This window comes from Scyliorhinus torazame, chromosome 6 (genome assembly GCF_047496885.1).
Source record: "Scyliorhinus torazame isolate Kashiwa2021f chromosome 6, sScyTor2.1, whole genome shotgun sequence".
Lineage (NCBI taxonomy): Eukaryota > Metazoa > Chordata > Chondrichthyes > Carcharhiniformes > Scyliorhinidae > Scyliorhinus > Scyliorhinus torazame.
This window is the reverse complement of record NC_092712.1, coordinates 194,528,768-194,544,076: the sequence shown is the minus strand read 5'-3', so window position 1 is coordinate 194,544,076 and position 15,309 is coordinate 194,528,768. Positions and strand designations below refer to the sequence as shown.

General features: G+C 45.9%; 1 protein-coding gene across 3 annotated transcripts in view; it reads left to right on the top strand.

The window, feature by feature from the left end:
- Positions 1-15,309, top strand: part of rapgef5a (Rap guanine nucleotide exchange factor (GEF) 5a) — a 370,729-nt gene that overhangs the window by 329,611 nt on the left and 25,809 nt on the right. For all 3 annotated transcript variants that reach the window (XM_072509217.1, XM_072509219.1, XM_072509218.1), the window contains 2 exons: positions 5,619-5,709; positions 13,307-13,357. In XM_072509217.1, the coding sequence (XP_072365318.1) occupies positions 5,619-5,709; positions 13,307-13,357 (142 nt within the window). The remainder of the gene's footprint in view (positions 1-5,618; positions 5,710-13,306; positions 13,358-15,309) is intronic.

The following is a 15,309-nucleotide window of genomic DNA, read 5'->3' as shown; positions in this document are numbered from 1 at the left end:
AGTCGGGTAGATCTCGGGAGCGGCGGCGAGCTGCTTTTCGGGCGCAGCTTCACCTTAGGATCGCACCTACGTTTTCCCCCTTTTGATGTTACCCGCCCTGTGGGCCAGATTTCTAGCATATAAGTGCCAATCCCTTATCTCTCCACTTTGAAGTCGCCTCTTCTGTACGCCATTGTTTTCCCCTGGTCACTTAGATAAACACTAATTTGCACCTCAAAAACACCCCTTCAGACATCTATACTTATTGGTTCCCTCCTTATCGCATTTCTTTATTTTATTTTTATCCCAATTTCATTTTTATCCTAATTCCATTTTTTAATCCTGATATCCCTGAGTTCTTAACAGTACAACACTTTAATTGATCACTTTCAGCCAAAGAATCATCTGTCTCACAGAGCCAGGGCCCTTGGGTTCAATTCTGGCCTTGGGTGACTGTTTGCTTGTTTTTCTCATGTCTGCGTGGGTTTCCTCCGGGTGCTCCGGTTTCCTCCCACTGTCCAAAGATGTGCATGTTAAATGGATTGGCCATGCTAAATTGCCCCTTATTGTCCAAGGATGTGCAGATTAGGTTAGGAAAGGACATTAATACTCATATTTAATAACTTTTCTTACAGACCTGAGTACAATGATGTTGAGCTTTTTGTGCTTATTTGCTAAATATTCAGAGCTCTAATAAGGGGATAAGGGCGGGATCAATGTAGACTCAATGTGCCCGCAAGCAGTATTAATTATGCTTTAAATTATGCACTTTAAATTATGATCCCCATCAGTCAAATAATTTTTGTCTCCAGCATGAAACTCTCCACTAAACCATGCACTCCCAAGGCTCCAGGTCTAAACTGGTTACCACACTTCCCCCCCACCACCCCCTCGTTCCTGCCAGTGTCTAACCCCTACCCTCCCGCGTCAATGATCTAAACCCTCCTCCCCAACTCTCTACCCTCTCTGTCCCTGCCCAAGGGGATGGGAGAGCAGAAGGAGGAAACGGTAGAGGGTGACAGGGTAAAGTGGGGAGGGAAATGGAGTGATTGAGGGAAGAAAAAGGTAGGAGAAGAGAGAGAGGAGGTGTAGGGGAGGGGTATGGGTGGAATGGGGCTGGGGAAGAGAGGAAGGGGAGGGGAGTGGGGTAGGTGGATGCGGAGGGGAGGCATTGATTAAGGGGAAAGGTGAGGTGGAGGGGCAAGTAGGGAGGAAAATGGAGATGTGGAAGGGGAGCGAGGGGGCAGCAGGGGATGGGGAATGCAGAGAGAGGTGGGGAGGGAGGGGAAAGGGTAGAAGATGAGGACAAAGAGGATGTTGGAGAAGGGGAGTGGGAGCGGGAAAGGGAGAGAGAAGGAGTGGGGGATGAGTGGGTGGGGAGGAAGGGGAGACAGGGATGGGAGAAGGAGGGAGGGGAATAGGGGAGCGGAGAGGGTAAGACGGTAAGGCAGGGAGGGCAATGGATGGGAGTGGCTGAGGGGAAGGGAAGGGGATGGTGAGGGGAAGGGAAGATGGGGAGGGATATGGGGAGTGGAGGATTGGGACAGCGATGAGGGAAGGAGGGGAGGCAGAGGGAAAGGGGTGCGGAGGAAGAAAGGGGTGGAAAATATAATGTGTTTGAGAGGGAGTAAGAGGGGCTTGGGGAAGGGTATAAGGGGTGTGCTTGGAGCAATGGGAGGGAGATAGAAGTTGGGTCAGGGTGTGGGGGGAGTGTGACCCGACACACTGTATACAAAATTGGCTGAGCCTTGTGAGTGTAAATGATATCAAATGATGACAAAATAATTCCATTTGAGAACAACTGACATCAAATAAAAGCTGTTGAAAGTAAATTATGTTAAATGATATGAAAAACGTCAGGTAGGAATATATGTAACAGGCGTTATATTGAATGCTTTAAAATGTCTAATCCCATGCTTTCAGCAGCTTGCTTCAGCTCAAATTCTCTTTCTGTAACTGCACCCAAACTGAATTCGGAGAAAAAAAGAACAAATACCAGACACACATAATCAAACAGCAATCGACTGAACAATGCAGATAACAATCCTCGGCAGTGTGGTCTGTGACTGTTTTCGGAACTTTGAGTTATACGTGAAGATAAATAGAATGGGACACAGCACAAAGAAATATCCCCTGTAAAGTGGGTTAAACCACAAAACGCAACTAACATTTCAACAATTTACCAAGCCCAATACAGAATAAAGGCAACAGAAGGACAACGAAGGAGAATGGGTTTTAAGCAGGTGTTCTGATTTCCTCCTACAGTCCAAAGATGTGCAGGTTAGGTTGTGGCCATGTTAAATTGCCCCTTAGTGTCCAGGGATGTGTGTAGGTTAGGTTAAGGGGTTAGTGGGATAGGGCGGGGTGAATTGGTGGAATGCCCTTTCAGACGGATGGTGCAGACTAGATGGGCCAAATAGCCTCATTCTGCGTTGTAGGGATTCTATGACACACCTGATGCATGTGAAGACTGCAATTTGCAGTCAACGTCACCTTTAGAGGGCACCCTCATTCCCCCAGCTCTCATGGGCTGTGGATTAAACAATCTTTCTAACCGGCACAGCCAGTCACTGATACATTAGTACCTCACAGCCTGGCTTACATAACCAGTGACCTTGAATTTACAGACAGCTCATGGCCTCTGGCTTCAAGGTGCAGCCTGAGGGTGGAGGTTCATTCTGACTGCACTCATCCTCCCTCCTGTATGAGGGTCTTCAGCCCTCATGAAGCTGAACCGCCTCTCGTCAGAGAACCTACTCTGCCCATGCTGCCTGGCATCTCACAGGATCCCACCCAGGGACTTGCATTTGCCTCCTGTAATGACCCTGCCAATTCATCTCCCACCCACTTTCCACTCTGGAAGGGCAAAGCTCAGCGGTGATATTGCCGGAAGCCCAGCAAGGAGGACACAGGAAATATACCTGCAAACTAACCACCCTTTAAACCCAGAGGCTCACAGCCATGAAGGCCCGCTAAGGCCTGCGAGTAAACCCCCCCCCGCCCTCCTCAAGATGTCAAGACTGATTCCACCCCATGGCCCCAAGTTACACAAATCTGGGATGACTATGTCCTCTTCGGTGCCCCTCTGTAATTGACACCCAGAAGGGTAATGGTGACCTGAGCGCTCACCTTCAATATCCCCTTCGGATGTGACATCAACAGTTTCTCATTTTTATAGAGCTGTTGTAAATCGAACAGGCATTCTGTGTCGCCGGCGACCGATGAATATTCAGTAAGGGAGGGCTCCGGGGCGTCCTAGCGGGAGGGCTCACTAATAACATGCTAATGTATTTAAATGAGGTTCACGACCTTCTGTGGTGCGATTCTCATTACATCACCAGCGAAGGGCCTGGAAAATCGGAAAACGCGATCTCACCGGCAAAAATCGCATTTCCCGATTCTTGCTTTATTTTGCGCCCTTGTCGCCATTCTCGCTGACAGCTCATGTGGGCTAGAAATTGCCACCATGTGTGGGATTGAGAATGAGAGTAGGAGAGTGAGTGTGAGAGACTGAGCAAGTGTGCAGAGTGAGTGTGAGAGACTGAGCAAGTGTGCAGAGTGAATGTGAGAGACTGAGCAAGTGTGCAGAGTGAATGTGAGAGACTGAGCAAGTGTGCAGAGTGAATGTGAGAGACTGAGCAAGTGTGCAGAGTGAGTGCGAGACACTGAGCAAGTGTGCAGAGTGAATGTGAGAGACTGAGCAAGTGTGCAGAGTGAATGTGAGAGACTGAGCAAGTGTGCAGAGTGAATGTGAGAGACTGAGCAAGTGTGCAGAGTGAGTGTGAGAGACTGAGCAAGTGTGCAGAGTGAATGTGAGAGACTGAGCAAGTGTGCAGAGTGAATGTGAGAGACTGAGCAAGTGTGCAGAGTGAGTGCGAGACACTGAGCAAGTGTGCAGAGTGAATGTGAGAGACTGAGCAAGTGTGCAGAGTGAATGTGAGAGACTGAGCAAGTGTGCAGAGTGAATGTGAGAGACTGAGCAAGTGTGCAGAGTGAGTGTGAGACACTGAGCAAGTGTGCAGAGTGAATGTGAGAGACTGAGCGAGTGTGCAGAGTGAGTGAGAGACTGAGGGCATGATGTAACTAAAAAATAAAATAGAGTCCATTCTGGGCGCGACTAACTGTGTTGTTCCCATTGCTTGTAGCACCAGCAATGACCCCGATATTTAAAGACACTCTATTTATTACAGTGCCCCAGGTGGGAACACTGAGGCCACACTCAGCATCATTTCCTGCACTGAGGAGCACTGGCAAGCGGAGCCCCTCCATGCAGGAATAGATCGGGCCACCATTTTTAAATGGTACACCGATCTCTTGACCTGCCCCATCGCCCCAACATCAATCCTGATTCTCCCTGACGCCCAATTGTTCGTCCCATTGGGAAACGCACAGCGGGCATCACAGGACGGAGAATCCAGCCCCTTATCTTTCCAAAATATTCTCATTGGTTCCTTGACTGAGCTAAATAGCCATACGTGACCTATCCTGAGTGAAATGATTGGGCAAGCCTGGTTTAAAGCATTAAAGCTCTTGAGTTAATATGAACAGTTCATGCGGGATGGAAACCAGTTGGCAACAGTTCAGCAAAACCTGTTTTACACCCAACATGGTTTTCCAGTTTGATCTAAACTGAGCAGAATTAGCCTGAGGAAGAAGATCCTCAGCATTCTGGAACTAGCTGAGATCTGTATGTGTGTCCATTTATGGGTCTTCATTATTGATGGCAGGTAGCAATGCCCCTTGAAGTTGCACAGCTGTTTAGCTGCACCCGCCATACACAAGTCGTACATGCGCTTAAACCAATTGCCTCTGCACTGCAAAAAATATTTGAAGGGCACATCACCAGGTGTTATATTACATTTACTTTCAAATGCGGCTAAAAGCATTTTTGTAATGCACCAAACACTGAAAGTGAAAGTCGCCATCTTCCAGCAGATCATAGGCTGCTCTCCCCTTTGAGAGAGAGCTGACTGGTGGGGATTTAACCTGAGGGTCACCACACTCAGGCAAGGAGCAAGGTTGAAAAGGTGGGGCCTTCATGAATGACACTAGTAGATTAGATTTAGCAGTCTTAATTGTTATGAACTGAATCTGCTCCCATCCCTTTTACTCGCGTTATTTTGCTGCAATTAATGCAGTTTGTCTATTTACATCAACTTTGTTAGTTACAATACTTTGTTAGATGATAACATCTAATGAGACAAGTGTTTGTTACATTAAGATAATCATCCGAGGACAGATAAAGATGTGACTCTGGCGTACTGAGATGTCATCTGAGGTAACACCCGATTAATGTTTGACCTGACCCTTCGGATGTGACATAGAAATAAAATTGAACAATAAGCTTTTTAAGAGGATTGAGAATAGCACTATTTTGTACCCCATTTCAAATAATCTACCATCATACAGGATCCGAAAACTATTTTTTTAACTCTTATCACATGAAGAACCTGCTGTAATGGGTGAGAGAAGATAGGAAAAGTTGCACTAATTTTAACCTGCCAATTGTGTGTGACAGTAAAGTAATGGACAGCAGACAATGCGTACTTATTCAATGAACAGTTTTCAGTATATATTGTTTTTTATGCATGATCCGAGCCTTTTAACTTCAGTCTAACTTGAAACCTCTTAATTCCCAGCTGCAGGGCATTGAGGAACGTTAACTCCTTCTTCGCCATAATCATGGGTCTCAACGGTGCAGCTATCTGCCGCCTCTCACAAACATGGGAGGTAAGGCGAGAATTTAATTAAAATACTCAAACTATTATCATCAGGGTGGTGGGCGTCAGCTTTCGGTGTCGCGGGATACAGGTGACGTGGAGCTGGGCCCAGTTGCATAAATTAAATTTGGCGCGACTGGTGGAGGATGTGAAATCAGACTTTAGGAGGTGGGATGTGTTGCCTTTGTCGTTAGCAGAGCAGGTGCAGACGGTTAAAATGACGGTGCTGCCGGAGTTCTTCTTCGTATTCCAGACGCCCCATCTTTGTTCCCATGTCCTTTTTTAGGAAGGTGAATTCGGTAATTTTGAGATTCGTGTGGGTAGGAAAAACCCCGTGGGTGAGGAGGGTGTTTTTGGAAAGGGAGTGAGGGAGTTGGAGGGGGGTGGGGTGCTGGCACGGCTGAGTCTGCTGAATTACTATTGGGCTACGAGTATCGCAATGGTCAGGAAATGGGAAGCGGAGGAGGGGTTGGGTTAGGGGCTGATATAGGCAGCATCGTGTAGGGAGACTAGTTTGAGGGCACTGCTGTTGCCACCCTCTTTGTTCTCGCTGGCCTGGTATTCCATGAGCCCGGTGTTGGTCTCAGTGTTGCAAGTCTAGAATCAGTGCAAGCAACATTTTGGGTTGGAAGGAATGTCTCTGTGAGCGCCGATATGCGATAATCATAGGTTTGTGCTGGCGGGGCTGGATGTGAGGTTCCAGGGGTGGTGGCAGATGGGGATAGAGTACTTCAGGGACTTGTTTGTAGGATATGTTTGTGGGCTTGGAAGAGCTTGAGGCAATGTATCAGTTGCCGAAGAGGAATAGGTTCAGGTACCTGCAGGTGATCGACTTTGTGGGGAAAGAGGTGCCGTCCTTCCCGGGGCTGCCACCTCTAGTGTTACAAGATAAGCTATTGTCCAAAGATGACTTTGGGGAGGGGAGAGTGGCAGACATTTATAGAGAGCTGGTGGAGAGGTAGGGTGCTCCTGTGGAGGAGATCAAGTGCAAATAGGAGGAGGAGTTGGGGGAGAAGGTGAGGGCCGGGCATGTCCCAAGCTGAGGGGGTTCTGGCAGAGGTTCACGGATGTCATGTCCGAGATTCTGGCCGTAGAGATGGCCCCGAGTCTGGAGGTGGTAATATTTGGAGTGTCGGAAGAGAACAAAGAACAAAGAACAAAGAAATGTACAGCACAGGAACAGGCCCTTCGGCCCTCCAAGCCCGCGCCGACCATACTGCCCGACTAAACTACAATCTTCTACACTTCCTGGGTCCGTATCCTTCTATTCCCATCCTATTCATATATTTGTCAAGATGCCCCTTAAATGTCCCTATCGTCCCTGCTTCCACTACCTCCTCCGGTAGCGAGTTCCAGGCACCCACTACCCTCTGCGTAAAAAACTTGCCTCGTACATCTACTCTAAACCTTGCCCCTCTCACCTTAAACCTATGCCCCCTAGTAATTGACCCCTCTACCCTGGGGAAAAGCCTCTGACTATCCACTCTGTCTATGCCCCTCATAATTTTGTAGACCTCTATCAGGTCGCCCCTCAACCTCCTTCGTTCCAGAGAGAACAAACCGAGTTTATTCAATCGCTCCTCATAGCTTATGCCCTCCATACCAGGCAACATTCTGGTAAATCTCTTCTGCACCCTCTCTAAAGCCTCCACATCCTTCTGGTAGTGTGGCGACCAGAATTGAACACTATACTCCAAGTGTGGCCTAACTAAGGTTCTATACAGCTGCAACATGACTTGCCAATTCTTATACTCAATGCCCCGTCCAATGAAGGCAAGCATGCCGTATGCCTTCTTGACTACCTTCTCCACCTGTGTTGCCCCTTTCAATGACCTGTGGACCTGTACTCCTAGATCTCTTTGACTTTCAATACTCTTGAGGGTTCTACCATTTACTGTATATTCCCTACCTGCATTAGCCCTTCCAAAATGCATTACCTCACATTTGTCCGGATTAAACTCCATCTGCCATCTCTCCGCCCAAGTCTCCAGACAATCTAAATCCTGCTGTATCCTCAGACAGTCCTCATCGCTATCCGCAATTCCACCAACCTTTGTGTCGTCTGCAAACTTACTAATCAGACCAGTTACATTTTCCTCCAAATCATTTATATATACTACAAACAGCAAAGGTCCCAGCACTGATCCCTGTGGAACACCACTGGTCACAGCCCTCCAATTAGAAAAGCATCCCTCCATTGCTACCCTCTGCCTTCTATGGCCTAGCCAGTTCTGAATCCACCTTGCCAGCTCACCCCTGATCCCGTGTGACTTCACCTTTTGTACTAGTCTACCATGAGGGACCTTGTCAAAGGCCTTACTGAAGTCCATGTAGACAACATCCACTGCCCTACCTGCATCAATCATCTTAGTGACCTCCTCGAAAAACTCTATCAAGTTAGTGAGACACGACCTCCCCTTCACAAAACCGTGCTGCCTCTCATTAATACGTCCATTTGCTTCCAAATGGGAGTAGATCCTGTCCAGCTGGGGAGAGAGGCCGATGTTTTAACATTTGCCTCTATGATAGTCTGGAGACAGATTCTGTTGAGTTGGCAGGACTCAGAGCCACCAAAGGCAGGGATGTGGGTGAATATATATGCAAAATACCTTTAATAAAAATATTTAAAAAGAAGAAATCACTCTTCCAAAGTTCTGTTGAGAAATGAAAGGTAAACGTTATTGTGATCCTGTTACTAATGTCAGCAGAAGGTCCACATCTCTGGTCTTTCCAAATTACCAACTGGTTACCATGTTCACCCAGATCCTCCCTGGACCCTATACATATCATGACCGTTATATTAGAGGTTAAATAACAGAATAAAAAGAATCTCCCCAGCATGCACAAAGATAGCAAGAATGACCTCTCACACATCTGTATTCCACACTTAAATTTCTTGAATCTGATGGATGAAATGATGAGCATATGAATCCTTTAATAAGGCAGAATAATAGCTTCAGATTTGCACATTAAATCCATCGAAACGTAGTAACAGGATCTGACCATTCAGCTCCTCTAACCCGTTCCAACATTTAATGAAACAATGCCTGATTTGTACCTCAACTCCATATACTTACCTTTGCCCTATATTCCTTAATGCCTCTGGTTTACAAAAATCTATCAATTTCAGATTTTGAATTTATAGTTGATCCAGCATCAATTGCCATTTTGAGAAAGAGAGTTCCAAGTTTCTACCTCTCTTTGCCTGTCTATGTGTTTCCTAATTCCACTCCTGGCAGGCCTGGCTCTAATGTTTAGACTTCTAGGCGCCCTAAACTAAGGAAATATCTTCTCCCACTTTACCCTATCTATTACCTTTAACATCTTGAAGCCTTCATTCAATTTGCCTTTAACCTTTTAAATTCCAGTTTGTATAATCTCTCCTCATAATTTGGCAATTGCAGTCTTGAGGCCAGTCCAGGGGCACAGGTTTTGTGTGACCTCAGGAAAACTTAACCTGCGCAATACTGCACCTTCCAGAATGTGCATCTGACGTATTTGTGACTTTGCCCAGGAGTTTTGTCTTCTCATACAAGTCGGGTTTACAGTGTGTTTTGTAAGCCACAATGAAATGTGTGAAGAGTGTCAGTGTGAAGGTGGGTCAGTTCTGGTTTATCAACACAGCAACTGGTTCCCAACATGCTTAAGGGGCTCTGTGCCCCCTAAGATCACCCATGCCCCCACCATGCCCACTCAACCTACCCATCTCTCTGCCACCCTATTGCCTCTCAGATATATCTTCCAAAGCTATTTTTTAAAAAATAATCTTTATTGTCACAAGTAGGCTTATATTAACACTGTTACTGAAGTTATTTAATAAAGTTACTGTGAAAAGCCCCTGGTCGCCACATTCCGGTGCCGGTTCAGGTATACGGACGGAGAATTCAGAATGTCCAAATCACCTAACAGCAAGTCTTTTGGGACTTGTGGGAGGAAACTGGAGCACCAGGAGGAAACCCACGCAGGCACGGAGAACGTGCCGACTCCACACAGACAGTGACCCAAGCTGGAATTGAACCGGGGACCCTGGTGCTGTGAAGCAATTGTGCTAACCACTGTGCTACCATGTCACCCAGATCCACTATGTGAGGTCCTTATTTTAATTATTTTTAAAACATTGGGAAAAATATCTTTAACAATCTAATAAAATCCTGAATTCAATCACATGATTATTCATACTGGAAAGAAAAAGCAACTACTCTAGTGTAAAAGAAATTGTAATCATTTAAGTGCCTATTAGTTTTCTAAGACACTGAGTGCCTTTAAGACAGAGATAGATAGGTTCTTGATTAATATGCAGTTATGAGGAAAAGGCAGGAGAATGGGGCTGAGAAACATATCAGCCATGATTGAATGGTGGAGCAGACTTGATGGGTGAAATTACCTAATTCTGCTCCTATGTCTTATGGTTTATGGTCTTAAACAAACAGGAAACCAAACCATATCAAAGGCATATTTGTTATTGCAGCCTCTCAAAATTGTCAATCATTCTTGGATCAATAGATTACCAGCTGAGCCAAAGCTATTAACTGATTTTGAAACCCAGCCAAGCATTTGTAATGGCTGCAGATGTCACAACAAAAGCTTTGAGTTGCATTTCCTGAAATTGGCAGAACAGAATGATGTCCCATTCCCACTTCAAGGCAGAGTGCCTGCAAATCAATGGGAGGGAGTAGGTGCAGAGATATTTTTTCAACTTTCACACAAAGGTTTTTTTTAAGTCATTGCTGTCAACTGATTTTAATCACAGCTCTTGACAGCAGAAGTTGACAGATCTTTTGTTTTACATTTTTAATGCACCATGGCAGTTTTGACAACTGAAAAAGTGCTTTAATGTATGACAACAAGCACACAATATTGGTCAATATAAGAGTCAACTTACCTTTGCAGGACAAGCCCATACGAGTGACAGGTCAGTGGTGGAGAAACTAATGGAGAAAATTCTGAAGGAGAGAACCTATCTCCACTTGAGGCAATCTCCACTTTGATCAGGAATAGTCAGCATGGCTTTGTCAGAGGGAGGTCATGCCTAACAAATTTGATTGAATTTTTTGAGCATGTGCAGATGAGGGTAATGCAGATGATGTAGTTTACATGGATTTCAGCAAAGCATTTGACGAGGTCCCACATGGGAGACTTATAAAGAAGGCAAATGCACATGGGATACAGGGGAACTTCATAAGGTGGATTCAAAGCTGGCTGAGCTCGGGGAAGCATACGGCTGCTTTCGTGACTGGAAGCCAGTGTCCAGTGGTGTACCACAGGGATCTGTGCTGGGTCCCCTATTATTCATCATTTATATAAATGACTTAGATGACTACGTGGATGATAGGATCACTAAGTTTGCAGATGACACAAAGATAGTCCGGGTGGTTAACAGTGAGGCTTTGAGTCTTGGTTAGCAGGAAGATGTAGACGGGATGGTCAAATGGGCAGAAAAGTGGCAGATGGAAAAGTGTGAGGTGTTACACTTTGGAAGGAACAATTTGACAAGGAAATATTTAATGAATGGTACCACACTGGGGAGTCGTGAGGAACAAAGAGACCTTGATGTATTTGTAAATAGATCTCTGAAGGCAGAAGGACAGGTGAATAGGGTGGTGAAAAAGGCATATGGTACACTTGCCTTTATCATAGAATGTACAGTGCAGAAGGAGGCCATTTGGCCCATCGAGTCTGCACCGGCTCTTGGAAAGAGCACCCTACCCAAGGTCAACACCTACACCCTATCCGCATAACCCAGTAACCCCACCCTACACTAAGGGTAATTTTGGACACTAAGGGCAATTTATCATGGCCAATCCACCTAACCTGCACATCTTTGGACTGTGGGAGGAAACCGGAGCACCCGGAGGAAACCCACGCACACACGGGGAGGATGTGCAGACTCCGCACAGACAGTGACCCAAGCCGGAATCGAACCTGGGACCCTGGAGCTGTGAAGCAATTGTGCTATCCACAATGCTACCATGTTGCCCTCAATCGTGGCATAGGTTACGAAAGCAAGGAAGTCATGCTGGAGTTGTATAGAACATTGGTGAGGCCACAGCTGGAGTACTGTGTGCTGTTCTGGTCACCACATTATAGGAAGGAGGTGATTCCACTGGATGGGTGCAGAGCTGTTTCACCAGGATGTTGCCTGGGATGGAACATTTTAGTTATGAAGAAAGATTGGATAGGCTTGGGGTGTTTTCACTGGAGTAGAGAAGACTGAGGGACAACCTGATCGAGGTTTACATGATTATGAGGGGCACGGACAGGGTGGATAGAGAACAGCTGTTCCCCTTTGTTGAAGGGTCGGTTACAAGGGGGGACAAGTTCAAAATGAGGGGCGGGTGGTTCAGGGGGAATTTGAGGATAAACCTTTTAACCCGGAGGGTGGCAATAGTCTGGAACGCACTGCCTGGTGCGGGATGCCTCATATCCTTTAAAACGTACCTGGGTAAGCACTTGGCATGTCTTAACATTCAAAGCTTTGGGCCAAGTGCTGGCAACTGGGATGAGGATTGGCAGATCAGGTGCCTTTCTTTTTGTTTTATAAACTTAGAGTACCCAATTCATTTTTTCCAATTATGGGGCAATTTAGCGTTGCCAATCCACCTACCCTGCACATCTTTGGGTTGTGGGGGTGAAACCCACGCAAACACGGGGAGAATGTGCAAACTCCACACGGACAGTGACGCAGAGCCGGGATCGAACCCGAGCCCCTAGCGACATAGGCAGCAGTGCTAACCACTGCGGCATCATGCTGCTCTGATCAGGTGCCTTTCATGCGGCGGTCCAGACACGATGGGCGGAAGGGCCATTTTTGCACTGTATTTTTCTGTGATTCTGTGATATGACACATTGCATTAAAAACACATTTATATTACAATACAGCATCTATTAGTGATATTTAAAGGTGTCAAACATTTTAAATTTAATTCTCAGAATGTTCCCGACCCCTCAGTGGCCATAACCTCGTTAAGTGTTTTTTCAGCTTCCAAATATGAAAATGGTGTGCTGGAGGAAATGCAATTTTCCAGTGGTCCTCACAATGGGGACCCTGAGTTCAGAAGAGGTGTATGTACGTTTTGCATACGAGACCTTCCTGACCTGCAAAAAGTGCACATGAAAATGGTGCAGTGTTGGCAAGACAAAGATAAATTGTTTCTCCTCCAAAAGCATTTAGCATCCGATTCCTACCTCCATTTGGAGATGAAAATCCGGCCCCAGGACTCACTCTAATAAATCTGTGTTGCATTCCTTCTAAGGGCCAGATACCCTTCTGAAGCTGTGGTGCACAGAACCTCTCACAATACTCGAGGTGTGGTGTAACCAGGTCTTTGTATAGCTGAAGCATGACTTCTAAATCCTTGTACTCTAGTCGTCATGACATAAAGACCAACATTTAATTAGTCTTTTTTATTATTTTCTGTGCCTGTTATCGACATTTTAATATTTTTGTGCATGAACCCCCAGGCCTTTTTGAACCTCCACTGATTCTTGCTTTCCCTATTTGGAAAACAATCCTGGGGAGAACAACTTCTTGATATTTATGGTATTTTGCTTAAGGGATATTACCGAATAAGAATACTCATATTTACACTGCTTTGTTTCTTCCTCAGAAGGTGCCTGGGAAATTTAAGAAGCTCTTCTCTGAACTTGAGCATTTAACAGTAAGTGCCGGTACACTTGGTAATATTTACAATATTCAAGACATCACTTTTGGGAGCATTTTCTGAATTTACATTTCCAATGTAACGTTTCACATGTTGGGATTTCAGATGTAGATACCAAGAAAATGAATGAAAGGTAAATAATTTAATTTAAAGAAAGGTAAATGATGAAAGGTAAATAGATTAATTTAAAGGAAAAAAATCATGGCAGGACAGCTCCAAGCCATAGTTTGCTCCTCTTGCTCCAGGCTGGGACCAGTTCCAGTCCCCAGGGTCAGCATGTGTGCAGGAAGTGTCTCCGGTTACAGCTCCTGGAAGCTCGAGTTTCAGAGCTGGAGCGGCGGCTGGAGACACTGTGGAGCATCTGCGAGTCGGAGAGCATCGTGGATAGCACATATAGAGAGGTGGTCACACTGCAGGCTCAGGCTCCGCAGGCAGAAAGGGAATGGGTGACCACCAGACAGCAAGGGAGCGAGGCAGGTAGTGCCGGCATCTCCTGTGGCCATTCCCATGCAGAACAGATATACCATTTTGGATACTGTTGAGGGAAATGGCCTCAGGGGAAAACAGAAACAACCAAACCCGTGGCACCACAGTTGGCTCTGCTGCAGAGGGGAGGGGTAATAAGTGTGCCAATGCAATAGTTATAGGGGATTCAATTGTAAAGGGAATAGACAGGCTTTTCTGTGGCCGCAAACGAGACTCCACGATGGTTAGCACACTGGGCTAAATCGCTGGCCTTGAAAGCAGACCAAGGCAGGCCAGCAGCACGGTTCGATTCCCGTACTAGCCTCCCCAAACAGGCGCCGGAATGTGGCGACTAGGGGCTTTTCCCAGTAACTTCATTTGAAGCCTACTCGTGACAATAAGCGATTTTCATTCATTCATGTTGCCTCCCTGGTGCTAGGGTCAAGGATGTTTCGGAGCTGGTACAGGATATTCTGGAGGGGGAGAGTGAACAGCCAGTGGTCGTGGTACACATCGGTACAAACGACATAGATAAAAAAAGGGATGAGGTCCTAAAGGCAGAATACAGGGAGTTAGGAAGGGAGTTAAGAAATCGGACCTCGAAGGTAGTGATCTCAGGATTACTACTGGTGCCACGTGCTAGTCAGAATTGAAATGACAGGATATATAGGATGAATACGTGGCTGAAGAGATGGTGTCGGGGGAGGTTTTCAGATTCCTGGGGTATTGGGACCGGTTCTGGGGGAAGTGGTACCTGTACAAACTGGACGAGTTACACCTGGGCAGGACTGGAACTGATGTCCTAGGGGGGCTATTTGCTAGAGCAGATGGGGAGGGTTTAAACTAATATGCCGGGGGATGGAACCTATGCAAAAAGTCAGGGAAAGAGGGAGCAAGGACAAAAACAAAAGGTAGAAAAGTGAATAAGAAAAGTGATAGGTGGAGAAACCAAGGGCAAAATTCAAACAGGGCAGTAGAGAAAAATATTGGGAACAAGACAAAAATTATGAAAAAGACAAACTTAAAGGCTCTATGCCTTAATGCATGGAGCATTTGCAAAAAAGTGGATGAACTAATCATGCAGATAGATATAAATGGGTATGACATAATTGGGATTACGGAGACATAGCTGCAGGGTGACCAGGGATGGGAACTGAATGTCCCAGGGTTTTCAGTGTTTAGGAAGGACAGGCATAAAAGAAAAGGTGGTGGAGTGGCACTGCTGGTGAAAGAGGAAATTAACACAATAGTGGGAAAGGATATTAGCTCTGACAATGTGGAATCTGTATGGATAGAGTTCAGAAATAGCAAGGGCCTAAAAGCATTAGTGGGTGTCATATATAGACCCCCAAACTGCAGTGGTGAGGTTGGGAATGGCATTAAACACAAAATTAGAGATGCATGTAATAAGGGAGTATCGGTGATCATGGGTGATTTTAATCTTCACATAGATTGGGCAAATCAAATTAGCCACAATGCCGTGG